Source organism: Crocodylus siamensis, chromosome 3, assembly GCF_052110815.1.
Source record: "Crocodylus siamensis isolate JL-2025a chromosome 3, ASM5211081v1, whole genome shotgun sequence".
NCBI lineage: Eukaryota > Metazoa > Chordata > Crocodylia > Crocodylidae > Crocodylus > Crocodylus siamensis.
In genome coordinates, this window is record NC_143397.1 from 62418944 (window position 1) to 62445852 (window position 26909).

Below are 26909 nucleotides of genomic sequence, written 5' to 3' on the forward strand. Positions count from 1 at the left end.
AGAGCCTGGGAGAGTAGACCTGGAAGACTCCTGGTCTGCACCTTGGGGGAGCAGAAGGGTAAGGGGCAGGGATGGGCTGAGGTGAGCAAAGCCTGGCCCTCTACCAATCCCCCTGGACCTCCTGGCTGAGTGGGAGGGGGACTTAATCCCCTCTATTCCTCCCACAAACGGGGGGGGGGGGGGGAAGGGGCAGAGTCCCTGAAATGGGCTGCTCAGCCCTCTAGCTCGGGTGACAGCATAGAGAGGCCCAGGCTCCGAGTCCCCCGACTGTTAGTTCAGACCTAGTTAAGGATTACCTGGAGGGCTTAGATGTATCCAAGTCGGCAGGCCCGGATGACCTTCATCCACGGGTGCTGAGGGAATTAGCTGGTGTCATTGTGGAGCCATTGGCACAGCTGTTTGAGGACTGCTGGTGCTCCGGCCAAGTCCCTGAGGACTGGAAAAGGGCCAATGTGGTCCCTATTTTCAAGAAGGGGAGGAAGGAAGAGCCTGGCAACTACAGGCCAGTCAGCCTCACTTCTATCCTGGGGAAGGTCTTTGAAAAGATTATCAAGGGCCACATTTGTGAGAGCCCTGCAGGGGAAGTGATGTTGAGGGGTAACCAGCACGGGTTTGTGCAAGGCCGATCCTGCCTGACTAACCTGGTCTCTTTCTATGACCAAGTAACAAAGAGCTTAGATGGGAAGGAGGAAGTCGATGTCATCTTCTTGGACTTCCAGAAGGCCTTTGACACAGTGTCCCACCCAATTCTGGTGGACAAGCTAAGGGACTGCGGCACTGACGAATGCACAGTCACATGGGTAGCAAACTGGCTCCAGGGGTGCACCCAGAGGGTGGTGGTGGACAAGTTGATGTTGACCTGGGAGGGTGTGGGTAGCGGAGTCCCCCAGGGCTCAGTCCTTGGGCCAGTGCTGTTCAACATCTTCATTAGAGACCTAGACGAGGGTGTGGAGTACACCCTGTTCAAGTTCGCTGATAACAACAAGCTGTGGGGTAAAGTAAATACACCAGCAGGCAGGGACTGCATCCAGGCAGACCGGGACAGGTTAGAGAAGTGGGCGGATCTGAACAGGGTGTGGTTCAACAAGGACAAGTGCAGGGTGCTGCACCTAGGGAGAGGGAACCAGCATTATGGTTATAGGTTAGGGGCTGACCCTCTCGGCAGCACAGAGGCAGAGAAGGATCTTGGAGTCAGGACCGACTCCAGGATGAATATGAGTCGCCAATGCGACGAAGCAATAGGTAGAGCCAACCGCACCCTGTCATGCATCAACAGGGGCATTACTAACAGGTCCAGAGAGGTCTTGCTCCCCCTCTATGCAGTGCTGGTCAGGCCGCAGCTGGAGTACTGTGTCCAGTTCTGGGTGCTGCACTTCAAGAAGGATGTGAAGAACCTGGAGAGGGTCCAGAGGAGGCCACTCGTATGGTTGGGGGCCTCCATGGCCAGCCCTATGAGAAAAGGCTGAGGGACCTGAATCTCTTCAGTCTCCGCAAGAGACTGAGGGGGGATCTTGTGGCTGCCTACAACCTTATCAGGGGCCAGCAGCAGGGACTCAGGGAAAGTCTGTTCACCAGGGCCCCCCTTGGAGTCACCAGGAACAATGGCCACAAGCTGAGGGAGGATAAGTTTAGGTTAGATATTAGGAAGAACTACTTCACTGTAAGGGTGGCCAGAGCCTGGAATAGGCTTCCCAGAGAGGTGGTGCACTCACCTTCCCTGGAAATCTGCAAGAGGAGACTGGATAGGCAGCTGGCTGGGGTCTTATGACCCCCAGTGCTCCTTCCTGCCCATGGCAGGGGGTCGGACTCGATGATCTGTCTAGGTCCCTTCCGACTCATTGATTCTATGATTCTAGCTGATGACAGCTTGTGTGCTGTGATCCCCCAAAATTGGCTAGTTTAGGGCTAGTTTTAAAGTGACTTCGGGTTATAAATTTAGCTGACACCTGGCAACCCTGCTGGCTACAAGCAGCTGCTCGGGGCTCTGGAGCCCAGTCATCAGCTCTGTGCTGGCAGCAGGGAAAAGGCCGGGGTTGTGCTGCCTCAGGCCCCTCCACCGTCTGCTCCAAAGCACGCGTGCAGCTGTTTGCAACCTTCTGGCTGCAGCCAGCCACAGCTCTGGGTAGCTGCTGCCAAACATGGAGCACAGGCTGCTTGCAGCAGGGCTTGCAGCTGAGCCAGCCAGATTCCCACCTGCTCCAAGCCCAGCAATGGCCCAGACCCCTACTGGGATGAGGCTGGCGCTGCCCCTTGCCAGAAGCACGGCACCTTTGCGGGCTTAGCTGTTTGGGTGGGTGGGTTGATGGGCAGGCTCTAGGCTGGGGCCTCTGCTGGCCACATTGCAGCTCAGGGGCTGGCTCCCCAGGAAAGCACAGGGGCTCTGGCAGGCCCGGCGCATTGTTGGGTTGGACTCTGTCCAGTGGCCCAGCAGCCTGGCTCTTTGCATCCATGCACCTGGTTCTGTGCATCTGTGTATGCACACGTGTCTGGTTCTGGATGTGTGTGCGCATGTGTCTGTTCTGGTTTTCTGTGTTTGTGCACATGTGGTTGTGTGTGTGTGTGTGTGTGTGTGTGTGTGTGTGTGTGTGTGTGTGTGTGCATGCGTGCACGCGTGTGGTTCTCTGTGTGTGCTTGTGTATGTGCCTGGTTCTCTCTCTGCTCTTTCTCTTTCTCTCTCCTCTTTCTCTTATTTCTCTTTTTTTTTTCCTCTCTCTTTCACTGCAACATGCTTAACAAAAAAAGTACATAACAATAAAAGCAACACTTATGATTATTAAATATACTAATATGCAGCGTGTCCTGCCATGTACCGCTCCCCTCCCCCATTTTCTTTTTCTGGCATGCCAGCATTCTGGCACCTTCCAAGGTTGACATTGTGGTTTTTTCGGTACTCCGGCCAAAAAATGTTGCCTACCCCTGCACTAGACCAAGTCACCCCACCTGGATTAGACTCTAAACTTGCAAACAATTAAGGACAAAACTGAAGTTTAGTGCAGCAGGTTGTTATTCAGCTTTTTGTTTTTCCTGGGGCTAACTTGTCCCCATATGAAAACCAACATCCATAACAAAACAAACGCACAAACAAGCAACAAAGGTTTAACTCAAACCTGCAGCCCTTCCTTGGACCTGGAGAAAGCTATCCCAGTTCTGTGCTGCCTCCTCAGCACTTCAACCTCCCCTCCCTCCTCAGCTCCTCTCCCTGGGAACTTTTAACTTCCTCAAGCCAGGCAATCAGCCCTGTCAACTGGCCTGTGCCCCTGAGCAAGCAGGCTATTACTCCCTACAGCAGAGCTGGACAAATGAGGCCCAGGGACTGGATGCAGCCCGCCAGACCATTCTACCTGGCCGGTGGGGCCCCTAAAAAATTTAGAAAATTAATATTAATCTGCCCTGGGCTGCCTATCATGCAGCCCTCAATGGCTTGCCAAAACTCAGTAAGTGGCCCTCTGCCCAAAATAATTGCCCACCCCTGCCCTACAGCCTGAGCCATGTCCCTGGTTACAGTTAGTATGGTAAATCCCCATGTCCAAAATACATTCACCTCAACAACTTTACTCTGAGCAGTCTACTTTCCATGCTGCACTTCTAATTTTGAGTTCCAGAATCCCCATGTAAAAATATAAGTACCAATCCCGAAATGTCTAGGGCAACAGAAAGCAGGTCCTGTTACAGCCAATACTCAGTTTATAAGTGACAGGGCAAACAAGATTTTCCCTTTTACAAAATTTAAATTTAAACCCAATACTGCTGCTTTAGCAGCACTTCCTGTAACCTAGCATACTAGCCAGATTTCAAGTGTTCTACATCTAATTTGGGCAGAAAAGATTCCAGCAAGACATTCACAGGTAAAAATGTTTGGAAAACTTCCACAATACTAAGCAGTAATTTCCTTTACAATATCGAAGTAGGTCATCCACAAGACTGAACAGAAAATTGAATTTGCAAAAAATTTAAACCCAATAGGATTATATAAACTGGATGGCTGCAACACTTAAATTTTTACTTGGCATGTCTATGAAGGAGGGAAGATGCCAGCACTAATTATACACACAGAAAATGCCAGTCTGAAAAAATACTGTGTTCCATTATTTTGTCTACGCGTGGATGTTGACAGTGTTAATCTCCAAATAAATACCGACATCTAGAATAGTAGACCAGTAAAAGGTGCAATGAAACCTTTTTTTTAAATTCAAAGTTTCATTCCAACGAAGAGAAAATTATACTTATTTGAGAATTGAAATTTAGTACAGTCTCTCTTCTGACTTTTTAAATTAAGGTTGCAGAAATTCTAATTGAATTTCATGCTGCACTAGTAATTTTAAAAGCATTTAAAAAGATTTTATTAGAAAAAAATCTTTGGCATTTATCATTCTAAAAAATATTTCCATTTAGATAGCAATTTTCATGTTACCCTTCAACACAAAGTTTTATTTTGGAAAGTATGGTAAAATTTTGTTCCATCAGAATTATTGTAGTGGGAAGAAATTCATAGATACATAGACTGTAAGGCCGGAATGGACCTTCGAAGATCATTGGGCCCAGCCCCTTGCACCAAGCAGGAAAGACAACTGGGGCCTCTTGATTTCCAGGGTAGGCAATTGCACCACCTCTGGAGGGAGCTTATTCCATAACATATAACGACTGGTCTATATGTTATGTAGCACTGATTTAATGTGTTTGCTGAGTGTGGACACTGAAAAACTATTTACAAGTTGTATTTCGTTTAGGTATTTATTGAAGATAAGGCCTTTCTTGGAACAACACCCAGCTAGACGGCTGTTGCATTGTATTTTTAAGATAAGTAGTAATATACTTCCAAACTTGCAAATTGTTGTACTTGGGGAACATCAAGGAAGACAAAGGGAAAAGAGCGGGGCAGGCAATTATTTTGGGCAGAGGGCTGCTTACTGAGTTTTGGCAAGTCATCAAGGGCCACATGATAAGCAGCCAGGGGCAGATAAATATTAATTTTCTAATTTTTTTTTAGGGGCCCCACAGGCTGGATAGAATGGCCTGGTGGGCTGCATCCAGCCCATGGGCTGCATTTTACCCACCTCTGGAAAAGAGAGTGACCAAGCATTTTTTCCAGATGAAAAATACTCCTCACCTCCCCCCTTTTAAAGGGCTAACCTTAACTCCAGTACAACATCGTAATGGGTTTTAACAACAGCTTAATCATAACACAGTATAAAATAGCATGTATACTAACAGATGGGAACTGCCATCTTAAGAATTTGATGATCTGAAGTAGGACTGAACAAGTGGCTTTCCCGACAGTGGGTGGAAAAAAAAATCAAGTTTTGTAAGATGTTTTAATTACCAACCCAGACAGATTACTTTGCTAAGTTTAATGCCACTAAAACAACTTATTTTAAAAGGGTTTATGGTTAAATGAAGAGATTTCCAGAAACTAAGACTATTTTCAAGATTTCTTCAGGATTTTCCTTGTGCAATTTACATCTTAGGCCTTAGGACGCATAACAACACACTGAATGTTAACCTGATAAGAAATATGGTATTTCTAAACCAACTGCACAATGCCAGTGTTTATATCCCAGAATCAAACTTCAAGGGAAAATAATCTCTGGCCAATTTAATTGCAGATTGTTTTTACAAAATCTACCACCACACAGGTATCAAATTATACTTGAAGAATTTTAAATGCTTTTTCCATAATTTCCAAGATTTAATAAAAGAAAAACAGTGTACACAAGACCACATTTACTAAGCTGCTCCCTATACTGACTGTACTACAGGGCCTCCAAACACAGTGCACATAACTAACTCCTGCTCTACATTTATCAGAGAGGCCATCACTATTAAAGTAAGTGAGCTCTGCAGGTACCTTCGGGATTAGCCAAGAGGCATGTTTCACTGTACACCATGTACTTCGCAGAAAGACTACTTTTATTTCTGCGCCACTGCAGAAATAACTCACCAAATCATCAAGCTAAAATATAAGGAAGTTACTGTTTCTGTCAACTCAAACAGTGTTGAACTTTTTAAGGTCAAGGACAGAAAGGAAAACAAAATGATGATAAACTATTTTAAGAATGAAAGTAGCTGCATTACAGATATATTAGTGACAAGAAGGACATTGAAAATTATGGCCCTGTTACACTTTGTAACATGGACAAGACTTAATCTCCTTTTTATGGTGAAAGATCCAGACTATGGCTATGTCCTGCCCATGTTACAAATTTTAACTGCTGTTAAGAGATCCTTCTAGTATAACAGAAACAAGGATCAGAGCAATGGCACTCACAACAAACAACTAAGACTGACTGCCACCTTGCACTTCCAATATGAGAAGTAACTCCTCATGCCTGTGAAGACACGTTTAAAATTTGAACTATAAATAAATGAAAATTATTTCAGCAACCTATCATTAGTACGGTATTAACTGCTTTTGCTGACCACTGCAGACAGAGTTAAGCTCCTAACTACAATGCAAAATCAATCATGCTGGTGGAAATGATTTATGTGCTTTGCAGTATAGGCAGAATCTGTTTGCACCAATGAAGCAAACCATCATGACAATATAGATCAGAGACACTTAAATCCTTCCCATCCCCTCAACACAGTAACTGTGGTATGATGCATTATGGCAGGGGTGCTCAATCTGCAGTTGCAGAGCCATGGTATCTGACCTGTGGGGCTCCCCACGAGTTGGGAAATTTGTTAATGGGAGAGCGGTGGCAATTAATACCGCTACCCTCCTCTGATCCCAAATTCCCAATCCTTGTGGCAAGTCAGAGCTGGGCCATACCCTCTCACTCCGCAGAGCCAGATCAGGGCCCAGCCACCCCCACACCCTTTCCCATGGGTTGAGGCTGGGGCTAGGGCTAGGCCATGCCCCCTACCCCACAACATGACTACATAGAGCCCCACCACACCCACCCCAGGCACTGGATAGCGACCACCAGCTGAGTCTGTGGAAGGACTGGGCACTGACCATCTGGCTTGCTGGGCAAAAAGCTTGAGCACTAATGCACTATAGTAACAGGGTCCCTGAACTCAGTTGATTTCACATTGCAAACACGACCTCCTTAAAATAGTTTTACATGGAAAAAGCACTACTGATGAGGGTTCACCCCTCAAATGGATTTATAACAATTTCAAAAGACTTAAGATTTCTGGCCAACTTAGGCTTAGCTAAAACATTGTCTGTTACGCATGCTAGATTTAACTTGAATCTAGTAACACCAGATGGAACAGACCTTGGGACCTGACGCAAATTCATACTCTCAAATTATGCTATGCAACTGTTACAGTCAGATGTACGTATTCAGAAGCATTTGCTAGTGTAGAATTTTCAATCAATCTATAAGTTTACAGTACTTCATTAAGACACACCTAATCATCCTGAATTAGGTTAACATGACTATTGATTTGAATAAAGATTTTTTTTCAATCTCTCACAGATTTGAAGACACCACAATCATGTAAAAAAAAAAATCAAATGGTTAAAGAACAACCACCTATTTCCCCCCCACAAACACACTAAGATCCTGTCAACATTCAGTAAAACTGGGAGAATTTTCCATTTCCTTTTCTTCATTATTTTGCAGTGTCTATAGTGATGAGAGATTTCCATGAACTTCCATGAATCAGCTCAGACATACAGCTATCAGCCTAATTTCCAATGTGACACTATTCAGAGCTAAAAGATGAGATGGTCACTATAGAGGTGTGGAAATAACTTGCCAACACGAAAGCAAAAACACCTATTAGCAATTTTTTTTGTTTGCTTATTTTTTTCTTTTAAGATGCCCGCTTGACTGACCACTTTTCATTTATGAATTAAAAGGCAGTAGCACTCTTACTATTTTAAACAAGTTTTATCATTGCAGGCTTCCATGTTTTATTATTCTTTTGTGTATTGATAATTCTTTTTAAGTTGCCTTATTGGCAATATTTTAGGTTTTTTTATGCCAATACAATCCAGGGAGGTCCCCTTCCTTGAACCCACTGGTACTCAGCTTTTTTCTCTGGTGGGCTAGATGGACAGTGTCTGGTCCATATGTGGGCTAGTCCAGCTGGCAGTCTCCATCTGGTGCTCAGGCCAGGCACAGCATGCCCCATCCAGCCTTATGGGGGATATGGGCTTGACTTGGTCCTAGTCCAGCCATAGAAGGGGGAAGGGGGCAGAGGTGGCCCAGTCCTGATCCAGCCACAGGGGGGTTAGGGTTTGGGAATTTGGCAAGTGGGAAGGGTGGCAGTATTAATTGCCACTACTCCTCCACTGCAAAATTTCCTGATCCATGGGGAGCCCAACACTACATAGGATAGCTTTGTAGGCCACATTTGGCCTGTTGGCTGGAGGTAAAGCACCTTTGCTTTAACCTAATGATTCTTAATATAAAAACATGCCCTTCTATAAACACTGTTTAGGCTTTGGAAAGCCAGTGCATTAGATTTCTATAGATTATCCACTCCTACCCTTGGTCCCTTTCTACAAACTGACAGTTTACAGAGCATGGGACATCATGGTAGGTAGGAACAAGTGTCCAGAAAATAAAAGATTTATCACTCAAGTCATGTGCTGTTTGAAAAGAAGCAATACAATGAAAGAGTACCATAACGTGCAGACAGTGAATTCCAATGGCATTCAGAACTTTATACAGCACTTTTCTTCAAGCTGCTTTACAAAAACTCCTTTCGGTGAAGCCCAATTTCTTCAAGCTTTGTGCACAGGAGAGGATTTCAGGAAGCTTGCAGAAACCATACGCTGCCTTAATGTACTGAGTTTATTTCATTCTTTCATTTACTCATTCCCTCATTTTAAGGCTTTATTTCAGTATTATGACCGAAAATCCTTGATGTGCATTTCAGACCATTCAAATCGTATTACACAACTGTGCAGCAGGAACACTGCACTACTAACAATTTCTAATTAACCAGAAGAAAGAAAAGAATCAGCTTACAGAATCTAACTTGAGAAATGTATAACCTAATTTGGGTTATGGGTTGCTATTTATGCATTTAAAAAGTTATTGAAACACCTTAACAAACTGCCCTTTGGTATGTCTGTAAGAGTGTTACAGAAACTCTCCTTAAAGAGTGCTCCGTGAAGAAATCCTTAACAGCTCCGAAAGCCTGTAACTAAAGCTAATGCCAATTCCAACCAGTGTATAATTCATCATCTTTACCTCTAACACTGTAGCAGACACAGTATGGGCTCCAGAAGGGAGTAACTCCACAGCAAACAAAGAGACAAAAATATCTTGTCTCTCTGCAGTGCCTGATAGAGATGCTGCTGTGCTCCCAAGTAGTGTATTGCTCTGGAGCCTGGCTGATTCACTCCGCAAGGAGACAACTTGTTATTCCAGAGTAAATCAGCTTAACAGCATTCCAGTCACGGTATGTCCATACCGCAGGACATAGCGTAGGTACCAAGGTAAAAATGAATTAGTCTAGGCAGAAGGCAAGGAAGGACAAGGTAGCACCTTACAGTTAGAACACTAACTCACCCAGAAGTTATGAGCTTTTGTATGCTACAGCTGACTTTCAGACAGCATCTGATTACACTACACTACCACTGCAGTTTAGAAATACTTCCAGCAGATGGCTACACCTGATCCTGCAAATCTTCCTGCTAACCCCCTTTCCCTCCTCCAAATGCTTTTTGGAATCTGGCCTGGACCTGAATCTGCATCTTCTTCTCACATCACCACCAGCTATCCTGCCAGAAGCAGCACAGACAAGCCTTCTGCTCCCTCTTCCAATTCCCCCACCCATCCCTGTGAAGTTCACCACTATTCTTATCTTCCAAGTGTAGCACCCACTCCCTTAGCAGTAGGTGTGAACACATTTTCGCCCACATTCAAGTAATACACAGGATCCACTCAAGTGCCCTGTCATACATCTCCTTGGCTTTAAGGAAATTCTGCTTTTTCTGGCCCAGATCCACTTGCAATTCTTAAGCCCCACAAAATTTTTGCCTGGCTGGATTGTCAACTGCAATTGTTCCAAGAACTGCATTGACCTGGTATTGCAGTGCTTCCAGGACCGGTGCAAAAAAAAACAGAAAAAAAAAGTTCCAAGAACTGCCAATGATTTGCAGTGCGGGTTGATGCAAGCCACTACAGGGGGTATATCAGTTTCTCCCCTGACATTTGTAAATGCAGACACAATACTGTCTTCCTTAGAAGCATGCTAGAGATTTTTAAAAACTATACAATGAACTTAATATTCACTTGACTAAACAAGGTTGCCTGGATCCACACTTGCTTCCTAAATATTTAAGGATTGTACAACTGCATCAATGAAGAAGCCACAAGATCATTACGTGTTTGTATTGGAGACTCTCCCCTCACACAAAGCATCAACTAACCTTGGATGGATTGAATGGCAGCCCCAAATACGAAGAGCCTCGGAAGCCACAGCGATTCAAGTTTGCTCCTGGAGAGGGGAGGGGAGGGAAAAAAAGAAAAAAAAGGAAAAAGGCAACTGATTTACTTTGATGAAACTTAAATTTTGGCCAGATCCAAGATATGTTAGCACTAAGTATCTGTATAGCTTGTTCTGGTCCTTTCAGTACTGTCTAATTTCAACATGTTACTCCTGTAACACAATTTTCTCCAGAAAGATAACAGTGCAGCAGAAGGTGCTTTATCTGCTTCACATATCCTATTTATACTAGCATGGAATTTCCTCCACTGTTCTTAGTACCTCCTAGAAAAGTGTCTACCATGTGAATAAGCTGTTTGCATCTAGATTTCTATCCAGTAAGACTTGCTTTTCACAGCACCCTTATTTAAGTTCTGTTGCTTGATGTACATGAACACAGAGATGACTTCTATGGATTTAATTGGGCACTGACTAAACCATTTCACAACAACAGGTAGGTCACTACATTGAACTACAAAAGTATTTAATAGAGACATTGTGAAGAGCTAACAGGACTGCTCTCTCTAACCAAAATACATATGGGCGTATTTTTTCCCCAAGAAAAAGCTGCTTGTTTATTCAAATATGGAACTCTGTTGAAGTTCTCTATATCATGTTTATCTTTATGGCATGAATACCTAGGATAGGTTAATATAGTTTCAAATGACGCATAATGCTAGCCTTTTAGATAGCGGAACGATGCTTTTTTTTTAGGTGCAGTAACCCAAGTCCTTGATTTTAAGTCTCTGGAGGTACAAAGCTAGTGCTGAGCCCTATGTTTTAGTATTCAAATAATAATAAACATAAAAGGTTTATACTCTGGACCTAAAACTCCCCATCTATACTATAGAAATCTGAACCAAAATACTACAAAATAGTTACAATGATGGAAACTCCCAATATAGATTTGTAACAGGGAGTTCCCATTGTACACTTCCCTTCTGGGCATTGATATAACAGAAGCCCCTTCTTGCCTGCACCCCCTCCCCTTTTTGTGCATTTCTTTTTCCTTCCAAGTACTGGCAGAGACCTAGCACATTCATTGCATGGGTGTGGCAAAGCTCAGAGCAAGCCATAAAGCTGAAGTTGATTTCTGTAGGAGAAACCTACAAACTACATCTACATAGCAAGCAACTGAGCTAAGTGTCACTAAATAAAACAAAAGAACTAAAATATTCACTTCAAAGCAAAGCCTTTAAGAGACAAGAAAAGCCAAGGTGCATTGAAAACATGATTTTAAATATATCCTGGTGAACCCATTCCCCCTTTGATTAAAACCTATGTCCCAAAGCAAACTTCCCATACCTGTTTAAAGTGCATGCTAAATCAGTCTATGTGACTGCATCTAACCTAACTCACTTGTCCCCAGTGGTCTTTGATCCTCACCACCTCACACTGCATTTTTATAAAAATGAGAAATATATATTACATCTGTCTCATCTTTGGCCTGGCATTCTGTATTTTATGTTTTACATCTTTTAACAAATGTATTCTTTAGAGTAAGTCATACCTTGCATTACTAAAATTATTATTATAAGAATACATTGGAATTGTAAATCACTGGAATTGTATTGCTGTATTGGGCTGATCCCCTGAGTGAATGCAAGTATGTATAAGTCAGTAGGTAATTGAATGAGAAAGCAAGAGCCTATGGCTGTTAAGTGACCATAGCCTAGCTAGAGAAACTTACCATTACAAAACTGTACTCTATAAGCCATTCTAACTGTATTCTACAAGCCACCTGAAACAACACATGTGCCACAATGACAGCTTCATGCACTACTCAAGACCCATGTGGGACATCGAGGTCCAGACTGGGTAGCCAAGATGATGCAGATCACAGAAATCTGCCAGAAATGGATAAAAGGCAGTGAAGCATGACCCTCAGTGGTGCCCTCTCATCTAGCACCTGACCTATCGAGACAGCACAAGCAGGCAACCACCTTCTGGAGAAGACATCACCTTGGAGGAAGTTGACCATTGACAGATTCCAGTGCCCCGGATAGGTATAAACCAACATCGGCACTATATTACTACTGCAGCAATTACGTGTGTAAGGTGGCCAGTACCCCTCATAACTCAAAGCTTGCATTTATGATTTTATTAGTAACTTCAAATCCCATACAATAAATAAGAATTTATTAAGATCTTGTGAGTTGGTCCCTTGTAGCCAACAGATTCACAGTGCAATAATACTCTTTTCCAATTTAAACACCAGTTTAAGATCCAATTTGCATCTAATACAATTTATATGAACGTGCCTGAGTTTGTGCCAGTGTAAATACTTCTATGCCATTAGACTAGTGAAACGTTTATTTACCAGACAGGTCCCTAGATTGATTATGTTTATAGCCATCATTCTGAAGTGCAGTGAAGTGCTTACTTAATGGAAAGAAATGCTTGCAATTTCGAAAACCTCCATTGCCCCTGTCCAAGCTGAAAATTATATGTATAGAAATATAACAAAGGTCAGTCCGGTTTAAAAAGAAAATTGGTATCATCTGTTATAGTATATGGAGATAAAGATAAATAAAATGCTGAGGAGGAATCAAGCCTTGGTAATTTTCTCTTCACACACCCCAAAATTATGTATTAACCACCACATTAATTGTAGCACACCCTATTTTAAAATCATAGAAATAAATAAATAAATAAACTTTCAGGAGCAAGGAACAAAGTTCTTAGAGACAGATTCTTTACTCATCTTGCAGGCACACCTAGATGGCTCACTAAGGACTGGGTCCTCCATTGTGTTGGGTCCCACACCTTAAGAATACAGCAAAAAAGGCCTCTACCCAAAGAGGTTCAGATTGAAGGAAAGGAGAACTAAGACAATTTGTGAAAATGAGAGCACAAAGCCACCTAAAATTGCTGCCATACAACTGAGTGTTTCCTGGTGGTTCCACAGCCTAGATCAGAGCTGTCCAACTTCTAAGTGGCCAGGGCCACATGAGCCACACTAGTGGAGGCCACATTAGCATGAGCCACATACGGTGCAGGCCCCCCACTTCCCCACCACTTCACTGCACATGAAGGCAGTCTCCTCACTTTCCTCTCTATGACTGTGGGCTCCCCCACTGCCCTATGCAGTGAGCTATACCACACTGCCCCCTGGGGTGGGGCAGAAAGCAAAAGCTGGAGGAGGGGTGGGGAGCCTGGAGACCCTGGAAGCTACTGGGAGGAGTGGCAGCCAGGTGGGAGACAGTTGGATAGCCCTGTCCTACGTAATTTCCTAAAATAAATAAGATCAGCTGTCCTAGACTGGACACAAGCAAAACCACCACTGGCTAGACTTAAAACTAAATCAGTGACATGTTTAGAGTACATGAAATCAAGACAGTACACTTGGAAATCACCATTCTACCCACTCGAGATCATTAATTTTAGGAGTAGTAGGGCTGCACAGATAAAGATTTTCTGGCCCAATACCAATGGCCAATTATTAATGAGCCATATCAGCCTTTACTGATCCGATTGCCGATATGTAGCCAGGCAGGTTGGAAAGCAGCGTCTGGATGGTAAGTCCATGGGGGGGGCACAGATCAAGGCCCCCATGGTGAGGGAGGGAGTAGGGCAGGGGCAGGCACTGCCTAACCAGGTTGGGACATGGGACAGAGCCACAAGCGGCTCATCCAAAGGGCATGGGGAGGGGGTCACCGGTTCCTGCCACAGGGCGCACACACCTAGGGGAGGCACAGAGGACATGTGCCCTCCTAGATCTGTGTGCAGGGGTGACGGCAGGTTGCTGCTGTGGGCTGGTGCCAGGGGCAGCACTGGGCTCTTGCTGGTGGGGGGGGCTGGGCCAGGGCCACACTCAGGGCAGGTGCAGGCGGTGCTGGGAGCAGGGCTACAGTGAATTTTAGCCCATCCCGTAGACCCCCACTTAGCCTAAGAACAGCCCTGACCCAGCCCCTTGCTAGGAAGATCCCAGTGCCAACCCCAGCCACAGCCCACAGCAGCAGGCCGCCCTCGCCCCAAATACAGATCTAGGGGGCACCCCCCCATGCCTTCCCTGGGGATGCATGCAGTGGCAGGAGCCGCCCCCCATGTGAGCGGTTCACAGCCTCATCTCCACCTCCCACCCTGCTCTGGCTGGGCAGTGCCTGCCTCTGCCCTTGCCCCAACCCACTCCCTCCTTTACCGTGGGGGCCTCAATCTTCCCCCCTTCCCTTCCCCACCACAGACTTACCAGCCAGACACTGCTCTCCAAGCTGCCAGGCTGCATTCCTGGCCATCTGCATGCTGTGGCTACGCCCACGCACGCAGCACTTATCAGTGACATTATCAGCCACATCAGTCAAAAAAGCCAATAGTCAATAATGTCAATTTTCCTTTTATCAATGCCAATACTATATGAACCGATGTATCAATGCACTTCTAAGGAGTAGAGAATGCTTTTCTTTACAATTTACAAACTGTTACGGTGACAGGATATAGCTTGGTGCAAATACCACATTTACTCAAATACAAGATAACAATCCCCCCCAATAATTAGATTCTATATATGGGAAATGTATATATTTCATATAATTTTTGAAGTATAAAATCTAATTATTGGAGCTTGCCTTGAATTTGTACCCTTCCTACTGCTACTGCAAGGAAAATAAATCTGCGGGGTCAGGTTACCCCTTTGTCCTCTACCACCCCCAAACTTCTTCCTCCTGTAGCCCTTTCCCCCCACTTACTGTTAGACCCTAATCTTACTGAGCACATGGAAGTGAGAAGCAAATTTAAAAAAAACCCACCTGACCCTGAAATAAATATAGCTATAGAAATTTGCATATAGTACCCTTAGACTTAGCTCAACCCATGTGCTAATTAGCCCCCCACTCATGACTACAACTGAGTGTTCTTGTTCTGAGTCCTGGGATATACTCCAAAAATGTATATGCATGAGGCATATAGTAATCTGGTCCAGCTCAACCTTATAGAAGGCAAGGCCACACTAATCATACGTGACAGGCTGAGAGAAGGGCCAACAAAGGGATTCTGGGTGAGCTGTTTGGGGCCCTGTTTGGTGACGTTTGCCAGACATTTAAGGCTGGTGTAGAAACAGGAAACATTGGAAATGGGAAAGAAAGGCACAGTTCAGCTGTGGGAGTGAAGGGGCAGTCGAAATGAAGCCAATGTAGTAGCTATGGCTTGGAAAAGAGTTGATGTTGAGGGGGACTGCACTCAATGGGCACTACCACATATTGTATTCAGATGGGTTGCACTAGCCTACCCTTATGGTAGGTTCCCATCAGCATGTTTGCCCAATATGGGCCATATACTTTATAGTCATGCTCAGTGCTGTGGCTGCATTTAATCAGCTTCAGAGTTGGTTTCCTGAGCACATTGAAGAATAAATGTTTTCGCTCAATCTGAGCCTTCAAGAGGCCGAGAAGCGATTGCTACATTCAGCAGCAGTTCAAAAGATAAGAAAATGTATTTAATGTGTGGTTTCCTTGCATGTGAATGTAAGACAAGGGGCTTTTTTCCACATGCTGACTGGGAGAAAAAGCCTTGTGTTGCATTTGAGTAAATACAGTAAGAACATGCTGTGAGCCGGGCTGTTCTGCAATTAAGCTGAACACAAGTTCCAATAATTAACAGGGAGGAAAAGAATTTCTTTCTCACTCTGTGCTACTGTGACACTCAGGGAGCTACCTAATCTCAGTCTATACATATGTAATTTACTGAATATTGTTTGTTAGAGTGTGGTGCGAATAACATCAAGGTTACAGGTCTGATCTCTGGTTGGACAAGATGATCTCTTGAGGTCCCTTCCAACCTTACTTCTCTCTATGATCTGGTCTGAAAGTTATAATACACTATGTTATTGGATTATTTCACTACTATAATATAGTATATTACAATATACTACATTCTGTACAAATATAGTGATCCAGCTTAGCTGGAAACTATTTGAAAAGCAACCACAAGAACAATCTAACAGCTAACTTCCAATAAACACGTGTGACAACTACAGACAAGAACCTATACCCCAGGCCAAATTAAGCAGTATTTTTGCCACAGCTCAGAAATTAGAGATCAAAAAAGAAATATATAGTAAAAAAAGAACTGCCTAAAAAGGAACTAACAAATTCTGTAAAAAAAGTCCAAAACAAATGGACTCTTTCCAGACCTCCTGGCAATGGTAAACATTAAAGAAGCTAGGCAAATAATAGTCTGACTAAAGTTTAAAACACATTTTCTATTAAATTATGTGGTTCTAAGTAATACTTTTCTTTAAGAAGGCTCCCTGGTCACCAGATAGAAAGATTATTGCTCTTGAAGTGAACAGAGCTTCCAGTACTGACCTTGAGACAGTCCTGGTTAGTGGCCTGCGGTCCAAGACCTGTTTTGAGCATAAAAGTAATATGATTACACCCTGAGGATGCTGGCATCTGATACCTGAATGGAAGTGGACTAGGAGAGACCAAGACGGCCAGAAGTACAGCTGGCCCAGGAACTGACAACTACCATGAGGAAAGTGAGGTTTTTAAAATTAAATTAACCAAAACTTATTTATTTCCATCATCATCCCTTTTCATTTCTTTAATTTCTGTGGAGCTTACTGCACCAATTCTTTTATTGTAAAATGTTGGGGTTTGATGTCAAGCAGAAAGTAATACCTGTAATCTTTTAATGCCATGGTTTTATCAGCAGTGCTATTAATTTTATTGTTGTTTTTTTGGCGAACAATGATTTTCTGGTCAAGTAGTCCAATTGGCTAGTTCAGAGTTTTGACACTTCTTGGCTAGCAGCTTAGGTGAAGACATACTTAGTCCCTGGGGAAAGCAACACAGCAATCCATTATTCACGGAAGAAGATGAATAATTATCAGAGGGGAGCCACATCTCAGCCTCCTAAAATAAAAAGCATTTTGTACTTAAGGCCCCCGGACTATCAGATTTACAGCTGGCCTTTTTTTCATTAAAAATAGATGGTTAAGCTGAAAAGGAAGTGCTAAAAAGGAAGTGAAAATAGCTGCTTTTGCTGGTGAATTATGGTATGAACAAGAAAGGCCATGATATTTAGAAGACTCATCTATAAAATCTTGAAAACTGTTTCACATGGCAAAGATGGCAGACAAAGGTTGATTTAAGTTGATCACATTATCTGAGTTTTTAAATACCCAAAGTTACTTTAGCCAGCACCTACACAGCCAGCTAAAACATTACATGCAAATATAGTTAAGAAATGGCACCATCTAGTGTTAATTTCTAGTTTTAACAATATCTGAACATCTACTAAAAGAAACTTTAGAAGCAAAACAAGTTATCAACGTTAAATTCTACAGCACTCACAATCCCCAACAATCATAAGAGAAGCACTTGGAAAAGTCTGCTTCACCTAAGCGGAAAGACAGGACTATGCCAATTTAACCCCCTCCCATGGCTATATTCCCCAAATCATGGGAGTCAAATACTTGCTTGGAGAAGGCCAACTTATTTTAAATTGTGGGCTACTGGCTACAAACTTAGAGCCACAATGTACCCCAATCTACACCAGTGCTTCTACTAATGACTGTATGCAGTTTATGCAAAACTCTGAAAATGAGAGCCTGTTCAGAATCATTAAAATAACAACAAAGCTGTTCCTCCTTTAAATGAGTGTTGCAGTCAGCACTGAGTGGAAAAGACAACAAAAGGCCACCACTTCTATTTGTCCCCTTTGTAGTTACTTGTGCATTTTACTAGTTGTTTGGCATGCATGACTGAGCAAAGTAAATTATCTGTAAAATCACAGCCTTAACTTAGAACTATGACATCTGCACTGCACGCACAGCCAAGGACTGCACAGTTCTCACTGTGCTGGCCAAAGTGAAGACAGCATTATGCTACGTTGGGTCACAATTGGAAACTTATCTTTGCAAGCTTAAGTACTAGCACTAATTTTAAAATAAGAATTTTTATTCTTGAAGCAAGGTTCTCTCAGGGTGATCCAAGTGGATAAGACCCAGCATTACACAGGAGATTAGATAAGAGTAGTAAGACCAATTGTAGCTCAATTTTCTAACTCTCAAACACATAAACAGATGCCTCAGCTGTGAATGGGATCTCAAAAAAATATTTTTCCTGTTTCTTCAAGTGCTGAGGAGGCAGCCAAATGAATCAGAAATGGATATTGTAAAAAATCAAGTTCAAAGTCTGGCAACATTTTACTTTCTAGTTGCAGAGTCTATATCTTCCCTCTGTTTTTTTTCCTTTGGAAAAAGAAATCTGATTTTATTTACATCAATTTTTTAATCTCATTTAAATAAGAAACTTTTCTTTTTAGAAATGAACCTGCTTTAAATGAAATCTGAATGCAATAAAAACATGCGGGGGAGCGAAAACTTCAGTGGGATAGCATTGAAAATAAAAGGTACGTTTTCATCTCTCAGATGTAGTCTACACTGGAAAGGATTTGCCAGTCTAGCTATCCCTTCTAACACAGGCTCAGAACCTACCAGAAAAAAACCCCATGGTTTTGCTGTTATACTAGATCGCTGGACAAAATAAGCTACACACACCAAACTACTTCGTAAAATTGATATAAAATTGTATCAACTACGAGTTTTTGCCAATATAAAACACCATACCCTTGAACAATGCTATTAAAACCACAAGCGTTTCTAACACTAACCAGGGCTATGTCATTTTCAAATCTATCAGAGACCTCAATGCTTGGTATCTAGTGGATAGATTACTTTCACATCACAAATGGCAGTCTTTGAAGCAAACTCTCCCTCCTGCAGATGTCTTACTAGCATAGCTGCCCTTGCCCTGCCTCTCCCATAGCTGTTTTACTCCAGTCCAGAGCTCTCAAGTCTCTCAAGATCTTCCAAAAAGTGCTAAATTTGTTTTTAAAGTGATCAGCAAAAGACGATAGGGTTTGTATCCTTTTTCTCACAATATAAAGCAGGGATCAGCCACCTATATGGAGTGCTGGGCCAAAATAAGACAGCTGGATCTGAAGGCAAGTCCCTGTTTGTGACCAACTACACTCACCACTCCAAACTGCCTAATGACATCCCAACCCTCCCTGCTCTATGCCAACGGCTGCTCTCTCACTCATGTGCCCGCTACTGGACTTACTGCTGCTGCCACCTCTTATCCTTTGCTACTGGTTCCCATCACCACCAACTACCACAAAGTGACAAAATCAGCAGTGAGAAAAGAAGTGCCTACATTAAGGGGACACCTGAAAGAGCACACAGGGAGGGCTGAGGCAGCAGTACAAAGTTCAACACCCCACCCCCCACAAAGAAAACCAGTATGGCAAAGTAGAGTGCACAGGCAAATGTGCCCATCACCCCTACTTGGGCCATAGCATCATGGGCTGGATACAACTGCTTGGTAGCTGGATTTGGCCTGGTGACCATAAGTAAGGATCTACTTAAAGCATCCTGAGGTAAAGGAAAAAAATAATAATAATAATAATAATTTAAAAAAATAAAATCGTAGGATGTCTGTGGCACCCAGCAACATTTTCAAATTTTTTTCCTCAGTGACCCCCCCCATCCCCCACTGATTGGCAGAGGGGCCCTGGTAGTTCCACCCCTCACCGATGATTTATTTTCCACCCTTCATCATTTATGTCCGATTAAGTGTGAATAAAATGCAATTAATGTCACATTTACTTTAGGCAGATATATATCACTATACATTGTGTTAAGCAGCAGGCAATCAGGTTTTAATAGGTTTAACTGACACAGTACTAGTATTTTTCACTTAAAGGACAGGCAGTTTAGCTGCAAGATCTAAATCCTTTTAAAAACAAGCAGGGGGTCATTTTTGCCCTGTTTTATACCCTAATCCTTCTCTCCCTATTTTCAAAAGTGCTTTCCTTCGGGCTTCTTATGACTGTCCTGCTGCTCCCTCACATTAGTAATATTTGCCTGTTGTACTGTTGCTTATAACCATGCTAAGCAGCTAGGTCAGTGCAATCACTAAGGATGATAACTGCATATGATACATCTCTTGTAGGCAGGGCCGTCCCTGGGGGTCGGCAAATTGGGGCGACTACCCTGGGCTCTGCGGTCAGTGCTGCATAGGCCCTGCTACAGCCACCCTGCATCAGCAGCTCTGCTGCTGCTGCAGCCGCCAGCTCCGGACACTCACCACCCCCCACTGCCTCAGGGCCCCACACAGGCTGATATGCCTTGGGCCCCACACACCTCCCAGCTATTAATCTCTTTAAAGAGATGTTTCCAGGTGGTTCAAGAACGAAGAAAGCAAATGGTAAACCACCAAACTACCTACAAGCAAAATTAAGAATTCCTACTAACTAAATGGAAGACGTTATTATGCCCATTTATTTTTGGTAGGGTTTACTTGGAATTTTACATTTCCTACAGCTTCAGAGTAATTTTATACCTGTAACGTTAGGAAGCTAAGACAAATGGATTTGTCTAAAAAGAGTCAGGCTCTCTTTCGCAAGGCTATTTTTAATACAAATTTGTATAACTGCTAGGCACTCTTAACTCACATTTTATATTACTGGGAGCTAGATGGAGTCAGCACCTTTGAAAAGTTCTATCTATAAATAAATAATCATGCATTACTCCCAAGGGCTAGAAGTAAAATAAAAGGTGTTAAAGGCAATAAAAAAGCTAAAAACTCACTCACTGTCTTCTGTGGGAAGGACCTGCAGAGAATAAATCCATTCTATTATATCATCTTTGTTCACCACATCTAAGGAATCCAACATATCCAGACCAGAGAGGGCGAAAAATGCAATTGTCAACCTAAAAGAAAAAGATAAGGCTTACACCTCCCACCATAAATGTCACAGCGGAGATTAACAAATTCTTGTAGAAATAGAAAAGTCTACAGTATTTCAACCTGTGACTAAGAGGGGCAACTCATTAAGTCTCTCTTCTAGTTATGAATTTTACCAGTTGCATTCGGTTATATTCCTTACACTTGGGTGTCTCCACATATTTGGGCAAGATTATTAGGTAAATCCCATTTTTTGTGACGCTAATGCACGTTTGTGACGATAATTCAGATATTTAGAACATCAGCCTGAGGATCTAACTACCCAGTGGTGTTACTGCAAAGTGGCACACATTAGTGCTGCACTGCATGGAAGTTGGTAATCACTGCAGAAGAACAGTCAATTGGTGTTTTTGTAGCACTGCATTAACGCCCTTAGGAGGCAACACATACAGAGCAACACAGCACATCTCAGTTTGGCCCTACCTGGCACCAGCACTAAGCAGCATGGACTTACCCAGAGCACTTGTTATGTTCACATTTCTGAGTTGTGGTTCATAAAACTCATCCCCTCCACCCTACATAACATCCTCAGGTCATGCTGTCATATCTTTGTTGTCACGTGAAGCATTTTCTCAAAAAGGGTATGTTGCAAACACTGGAGCTTTGTCTCTGTGTTACATAATGTGACATTAATACAAATAACCACAGCCAAAATAAGCTCATTTTGTGAACAATTGGTTTTCAAGGCTGTTTCAATTTATTGTATGTTATAGGGGAAAAAAAACATGTTAAGTATAGATTCAAAAACATAAAAGGTGCATACAGGAGCCCCTATGTGAGCAGAATGATCATCTTAATCAGACAGCTAGAGTTCTTTGAGCAGCATAAACTTAACCAAAACTTCTTACCCCAATACTTTCAGACAACCATACCTGTGGCACTATTCTAGCCTTTCACCAATATACAGTCAAACCAATATCTAGAACAGTGGTTCTCAACCTTTTTTGTACCAGGACACATTTATAATTACTAAGGACCAGTCCAGACCCAGTCAATAGTTTAAGTACAAAAAAGCCCCCGGCCCTGTCAGTGTCCTTTGCTTTTGACCCACTGCCACAAGGCCCTACTCCCCACAGCGTATGGTGTAGGGGGTGGGTATGTGGGGCAGTGTGGGATATGTAGGGAATAGGGGGGCCCGAAGCAGCTCCCTGCAGGCTGGAACTCTGCCAGCCTGCAAAGGAAAACGCATGTTTTTTCATGTTTTTCTCCTTTAAAGCACAATCCATTTTTAAAGTTTTTTTCATGACCCGTTCGTATATTCTTGCAACCCACTTTTGTTGGGTGGGTTAAGAAACACTGACCTAGAAGACACAAGAAAAAAAAACTTAAAGATGATTCAATTCAACTAAAGGTAAAGTTTGGGCAGGTCTGCATACAGCAGGTGCAGGCAAAATCTGGCCCTCCAGGTCATTCTATCCAGGGCCCCTAAAAATTTAGAAAATTAATTATTATCTGCATGTGGCTGCCTGTCAAAAAAGACAAGGCACCAGCAACAGCAGGACCCAGGGAGAGGCAGTGGCAGGACCCAGCGGCTGAGCAGCAAGATCCGCCTGGCTCCACCCTGCCCCCAATCAGAAGCCTCTGCAGCTTCTGGCCTGGTGACCCTTTGGCTGTTTCCCACCTTCCCTCAGTCCAAACGGAAAGCCAGATAAGATCGGATGGAGGGAGGAAGGTAAACTGCTGCAATCAGCTCATGCAGCTGGGAACTGTGTGGTGCTGGAAGAGGTGGGCTGGAGGCAGAGCAGCTGGCAGGTGGGTGGGAAGCAGCAGTGGTAGGCAAACGGAGCGGTGGAGTGGCAGCAGGAAGCAGCAGTGGGTGCAGGGAGCAGTGGCAGCTGGGAAGTGGTGGCAGCAGTGGCAGGCAGGTGTGCAAGATGGAAAACAGGGAAGCAGAGTGGCAGTGGCAGGCAGGAGTGTGGAGCCCATGCTGCTGCCCTGGGGCTAGCAGGGACCCAGAGTGGGGTGGCAGGAGTATAGAGCCTGGCACAGCGTTGGCCTAGCTGCATCATATGAGGGTTACATAGTCCACAAGAGCCGCACATGATGAAGCCAGAGGCCCAGCCCCAACTCTCTCTCCCACCCCACCTACCATAACCTCACACCCTCCCACAGGTCCCACCCCTACCACATACCCCACACCCCTTCACACCCACCCATCATATCCACACCACTACACCCTCCCCACATACATCTCCTTACCTCCCACACACAATATACAAGAGAAGCACTGTATTTTGAGCTATTATGCAATTGCTTCTAGATACACTATGCAAGCACATGTAAATCAGGACACAAATATATTTAAATAAAAAAGGGACATCACAGCAAGAATTCTTGATGTCATCCGGTCCTCCAACAACTATTCCCTGGTCCTCATCCATGTGGGAACAAACAATGAGGCCAGGAGTAGTCCAAACCATATCATGAGTGACTACAGGGCTCTTGAGACCAGGCTTAGAAAGAGAGACACACCCAGAGTGTGGTAGTAGATGGGTCGGTATTGACTTCCAATGATGTGGATACTGGGGTCCAACAGGGTTCAGTCCTTGGACCTGTACTTCTCAATATCTTCATCAGTGATGTGGGTGTGAAGTGCACTCTGTCCAAGTCTGTGGATAATACTAAATTGTGGGGTGAAGCGCACACTCTGGAAGGTAGGGAATGATTGCAGGCAGACCAGGACAGGTTAGAAAAGTGGGAAGTACACAATAGGACAAGTGCAGAGTGCTGCACCTAGGGCGCAAAAATATCCATCACACCTACTGGCTGGGAAGTGACCCTCTCAGCAGCACAGAAGCAGAAAGGGATCTCAGAGTTATAGTGGACTCCGAGACGAACACGAGTCATCAGTGTGATGAAATCATCAGCAAAGCCAAACACACTTTATCATGCATCAGCAGATGCATGACAAATAGAACTAGGGAGGTGATGCTTCTCCTCTATGTAGAGTGCTGCATCCAGTTCTGGGCAGCATACTTCTAGACGGATGTTGATAGACTCAAGAGGGTCCAGAGGAGGGCCACTCCTATGGTTAGGGGCTTACAGGACAAGCCCTATGAGGAGAGACTGAGGGACCTGGACCTCTTCAGCCTCTGCATGAGAAGGCTGAGAGGTGATCTTGTCGCCTCCTAAAAATTCAGTAGGGGGACACAACAAGGGATCGGAGATGCTCCATTCACCAGGGTGCCTCCTGGGTTAACACAGAACAATGGTCACAAACTGACAGAGAGCAGATTTAGGCTAGATATCAAGAAAAACTTTTTCGTGGTAAAGGTGGCCAATATTTGAAACGGGCTTCCTAGGGAGGTGGTGCACTCCCTTACTTCAGAGGTCTTTAAGAGAAGGCTGGACAGGCATCTGGCTGGGGTCATCTGCATAGGAAGGGGGTCGGACTCGATGATCTCTTGAGATCCCTTCTGACCCTAGCATCTATGAATCTATTGCGGGGGCGGGGGCAGTTTCAAGATAGCAGTACCCTTCCTCCCAAAAGGAGTACTTCTTAGACAAGGGGAGGGACTTCCAGTGGCAAAGGTCAGGGGTTAGAGGTTCGACTTCCAGTACCAAAATGGTGACCAAGGGGTGAGGCACCTGTTAAGGGATGGGGCTACCCTTGTGACCCTTGGCAGCTCACCAAAACTCATTAAGTGGCCCTCCACCTGAAATAACTGCCCACGCCTGGCATACAGTGATCTTGTACAGACATGACGTTTCTCCTGGGGGTGTTGCTGCTCTTTCAGGAGAAGCCATGAGTGTATGCACGTTCAAACTTTTTCTCCCAGAGTAAAAATGGCCACTCCAGAAGAAAAATAACATGGGAAGAACCAAGGTTAAATCACTCCCAGGAGAGTTTCTCCTGACAGAGTGAATGTTTGTCTATGTTGTGGCTTCTCTAAAAAAAGAACATAGTTCTCCAGTTCTCCCCACCTCTCCCAGAAGACAGTGTCTCTTGTTGGACTCTGTTGCTCCAGCAGGGAGCAGGACACGCCCTTTTCACAATCCTCACACTGTGTTTCAGGGAAGCACAGGCTGACTGTGGGTGGCCTGGGTCAGCCAATCAGGGCTGTCTTATGCAGTCCTGCCATCTGACACCAGGCAAACTCAGGGTGCCTATAGAGGACGTGGAGATGAGTGTACAGGGCCCCTGCAACTGCAGTGTCAGCACAGAAAGCTCTTCACTCTTCAGCAGCTCAGCATTTGAATGTCTGTACATGCAGACAGGCGGTACATATCGAGGGCTATAGATTGTACAGAAAGGACAGGGTGGGGAAAAAGGGGGGAGGGGTTGCACTCTATGTTAAGGAGCAATATACATCAACTCTCATCAAGACAGAATCAAAGGATGAGGAAGTAGAAGGACTGTGGGTTAGGCTAAATGGGGGGCAAGGAGAAAAGGATTTGGTGGTAGGGGTCTGCTACAGACCCCCACATCAAGGGGAAGAAATAGATTTGGGGCTCCTGAGGCAACTCTCGGAGACCATAAAAGCTAAAGAGGCGGTGGTCATGGGGGACCTAAACTACCCGGACATCTGTTGGGAGACACAGACAGCAAAGTCCCACCGCTCACGCAGGTTTCTAACCTGTGTACAGGACCTCCACCTGACGCAGGAGGTACATGGTCCCACTAGGGGGAATGCCTTACTGGATCTGGTATTGGCAACGGGGGATGCCATAGTAGGCGACCTACAGATCGGTAGCCATCTGGGGGACAGTGATCACCTAAAAATACAATTCAGCATAAGGCGTCGAGTGGGTAAGGTAACCAGTAGGGTGAACGTGCTGGACTTTAGGAAAGCTGATTTCAGTGAACTCAGGCGATTGGTGAAGGACGCACTACAGAGTAGTAGTTTTGAAATGATGGGAGCCCAAGAAGGGTGGCTGTGCCTTAAGGAAACGATCCTTCGAGAACAAAGCGAGACGATCCCCGTGAGAGGTAAAAGAGGGAAAGGGGCCAGGAGGCTTCCCTGGCTGACCAGAGAAATCCAGGGCAGACTAAGGGCCAAAAGGGGAGCACATAAAAAGTGGAAACAGGGAGAGATCACCAAAGAGGAATATACCTCTTCTGCTCGTGCTTGTAGGGAGGCAGTTAGACAGGCCAAAGCTACCATGGAGTTGAGGATGGCAACCCAAGTAAAAGACAGTAAGAAATTGTTTTTTAGATATATAGGGAGTAAAAGGAAGGCCCAGGGAGGAACAGGACCTCTGCTAAATGGGCAGAAACAATTGGTGACGGACAGAGGGGACAAGGCTGAACTCCTCAACGAGTTCTTCGCCTCAGTGTTCCTAAGCGAGAGGCATGACAAGTCTCTCACTGGGAGTGTAGGGAGGCAGCAGCAAGGCACCAGACTTCCATGCGTGGACCCTGAGGTGGTGCAGGGTCACTTGGAAGAACTGGATGCCTTTAAGTTGGCAGGCCCGGATGAGCTCCATCCGAGGTTACTGAAGGAACTGGCCGACATCATTGCAGAGCCACTGGCGGGAATATTTGAACGCTCGTGGCGCACGGGTCAAGTCCCGGAGGACTGGAAAAGGGCCAATGTGGTTCCCATTTTCAAGAAGGGGAGGAAGGAGGACCCGGGCAACTATAGGCCAGTTAGTCTCACCTCCATCCTTGGCAAAGTCTTTGAAAAAATTATCAAGGCTCACATTTGTGAGAGCCCGGCAGGACAAATTATGCTGAGGGGAAACCAGCATGGGTTCATGGCAGGCAGATCGTGCCTGACCAATCTAGTCTCTTTTTATGACCAGGTTACAAAACGCCTCGACGCA

General features: G+C 44.4%; 1 protein-coding gene across 3 annotated transcripts in view; it reads right to left on the minus strand.

Annotated features, from left to right (window-relative positions):
* The window catches only part of PGGT1B (protein geranylgeranyltransferase type I subunit beta), a 57300-nt gene that overhangs the window by 23516 nt on the left and 6875 nt on the right, over positions 1–26909 (minus strand). For all 3 annotated transcript variants that reach the window (XM_090038401.1, XM_090038403.1, XM_090038402.1), the window contains exons 2-3: positions 20991–21109; positions 10337–10404 (exon numbers count right to left, since the gene is read on the minus strand). In XM_090038401.1, the coding sequence (XP_089894527.1) occupies positions 10337–10404; positions 20991–21109 (187 nt within the window). The remainder of the gene's footprint in view (positions 1–10336; positions 10405–20990; positions 21110–26909) is intronic.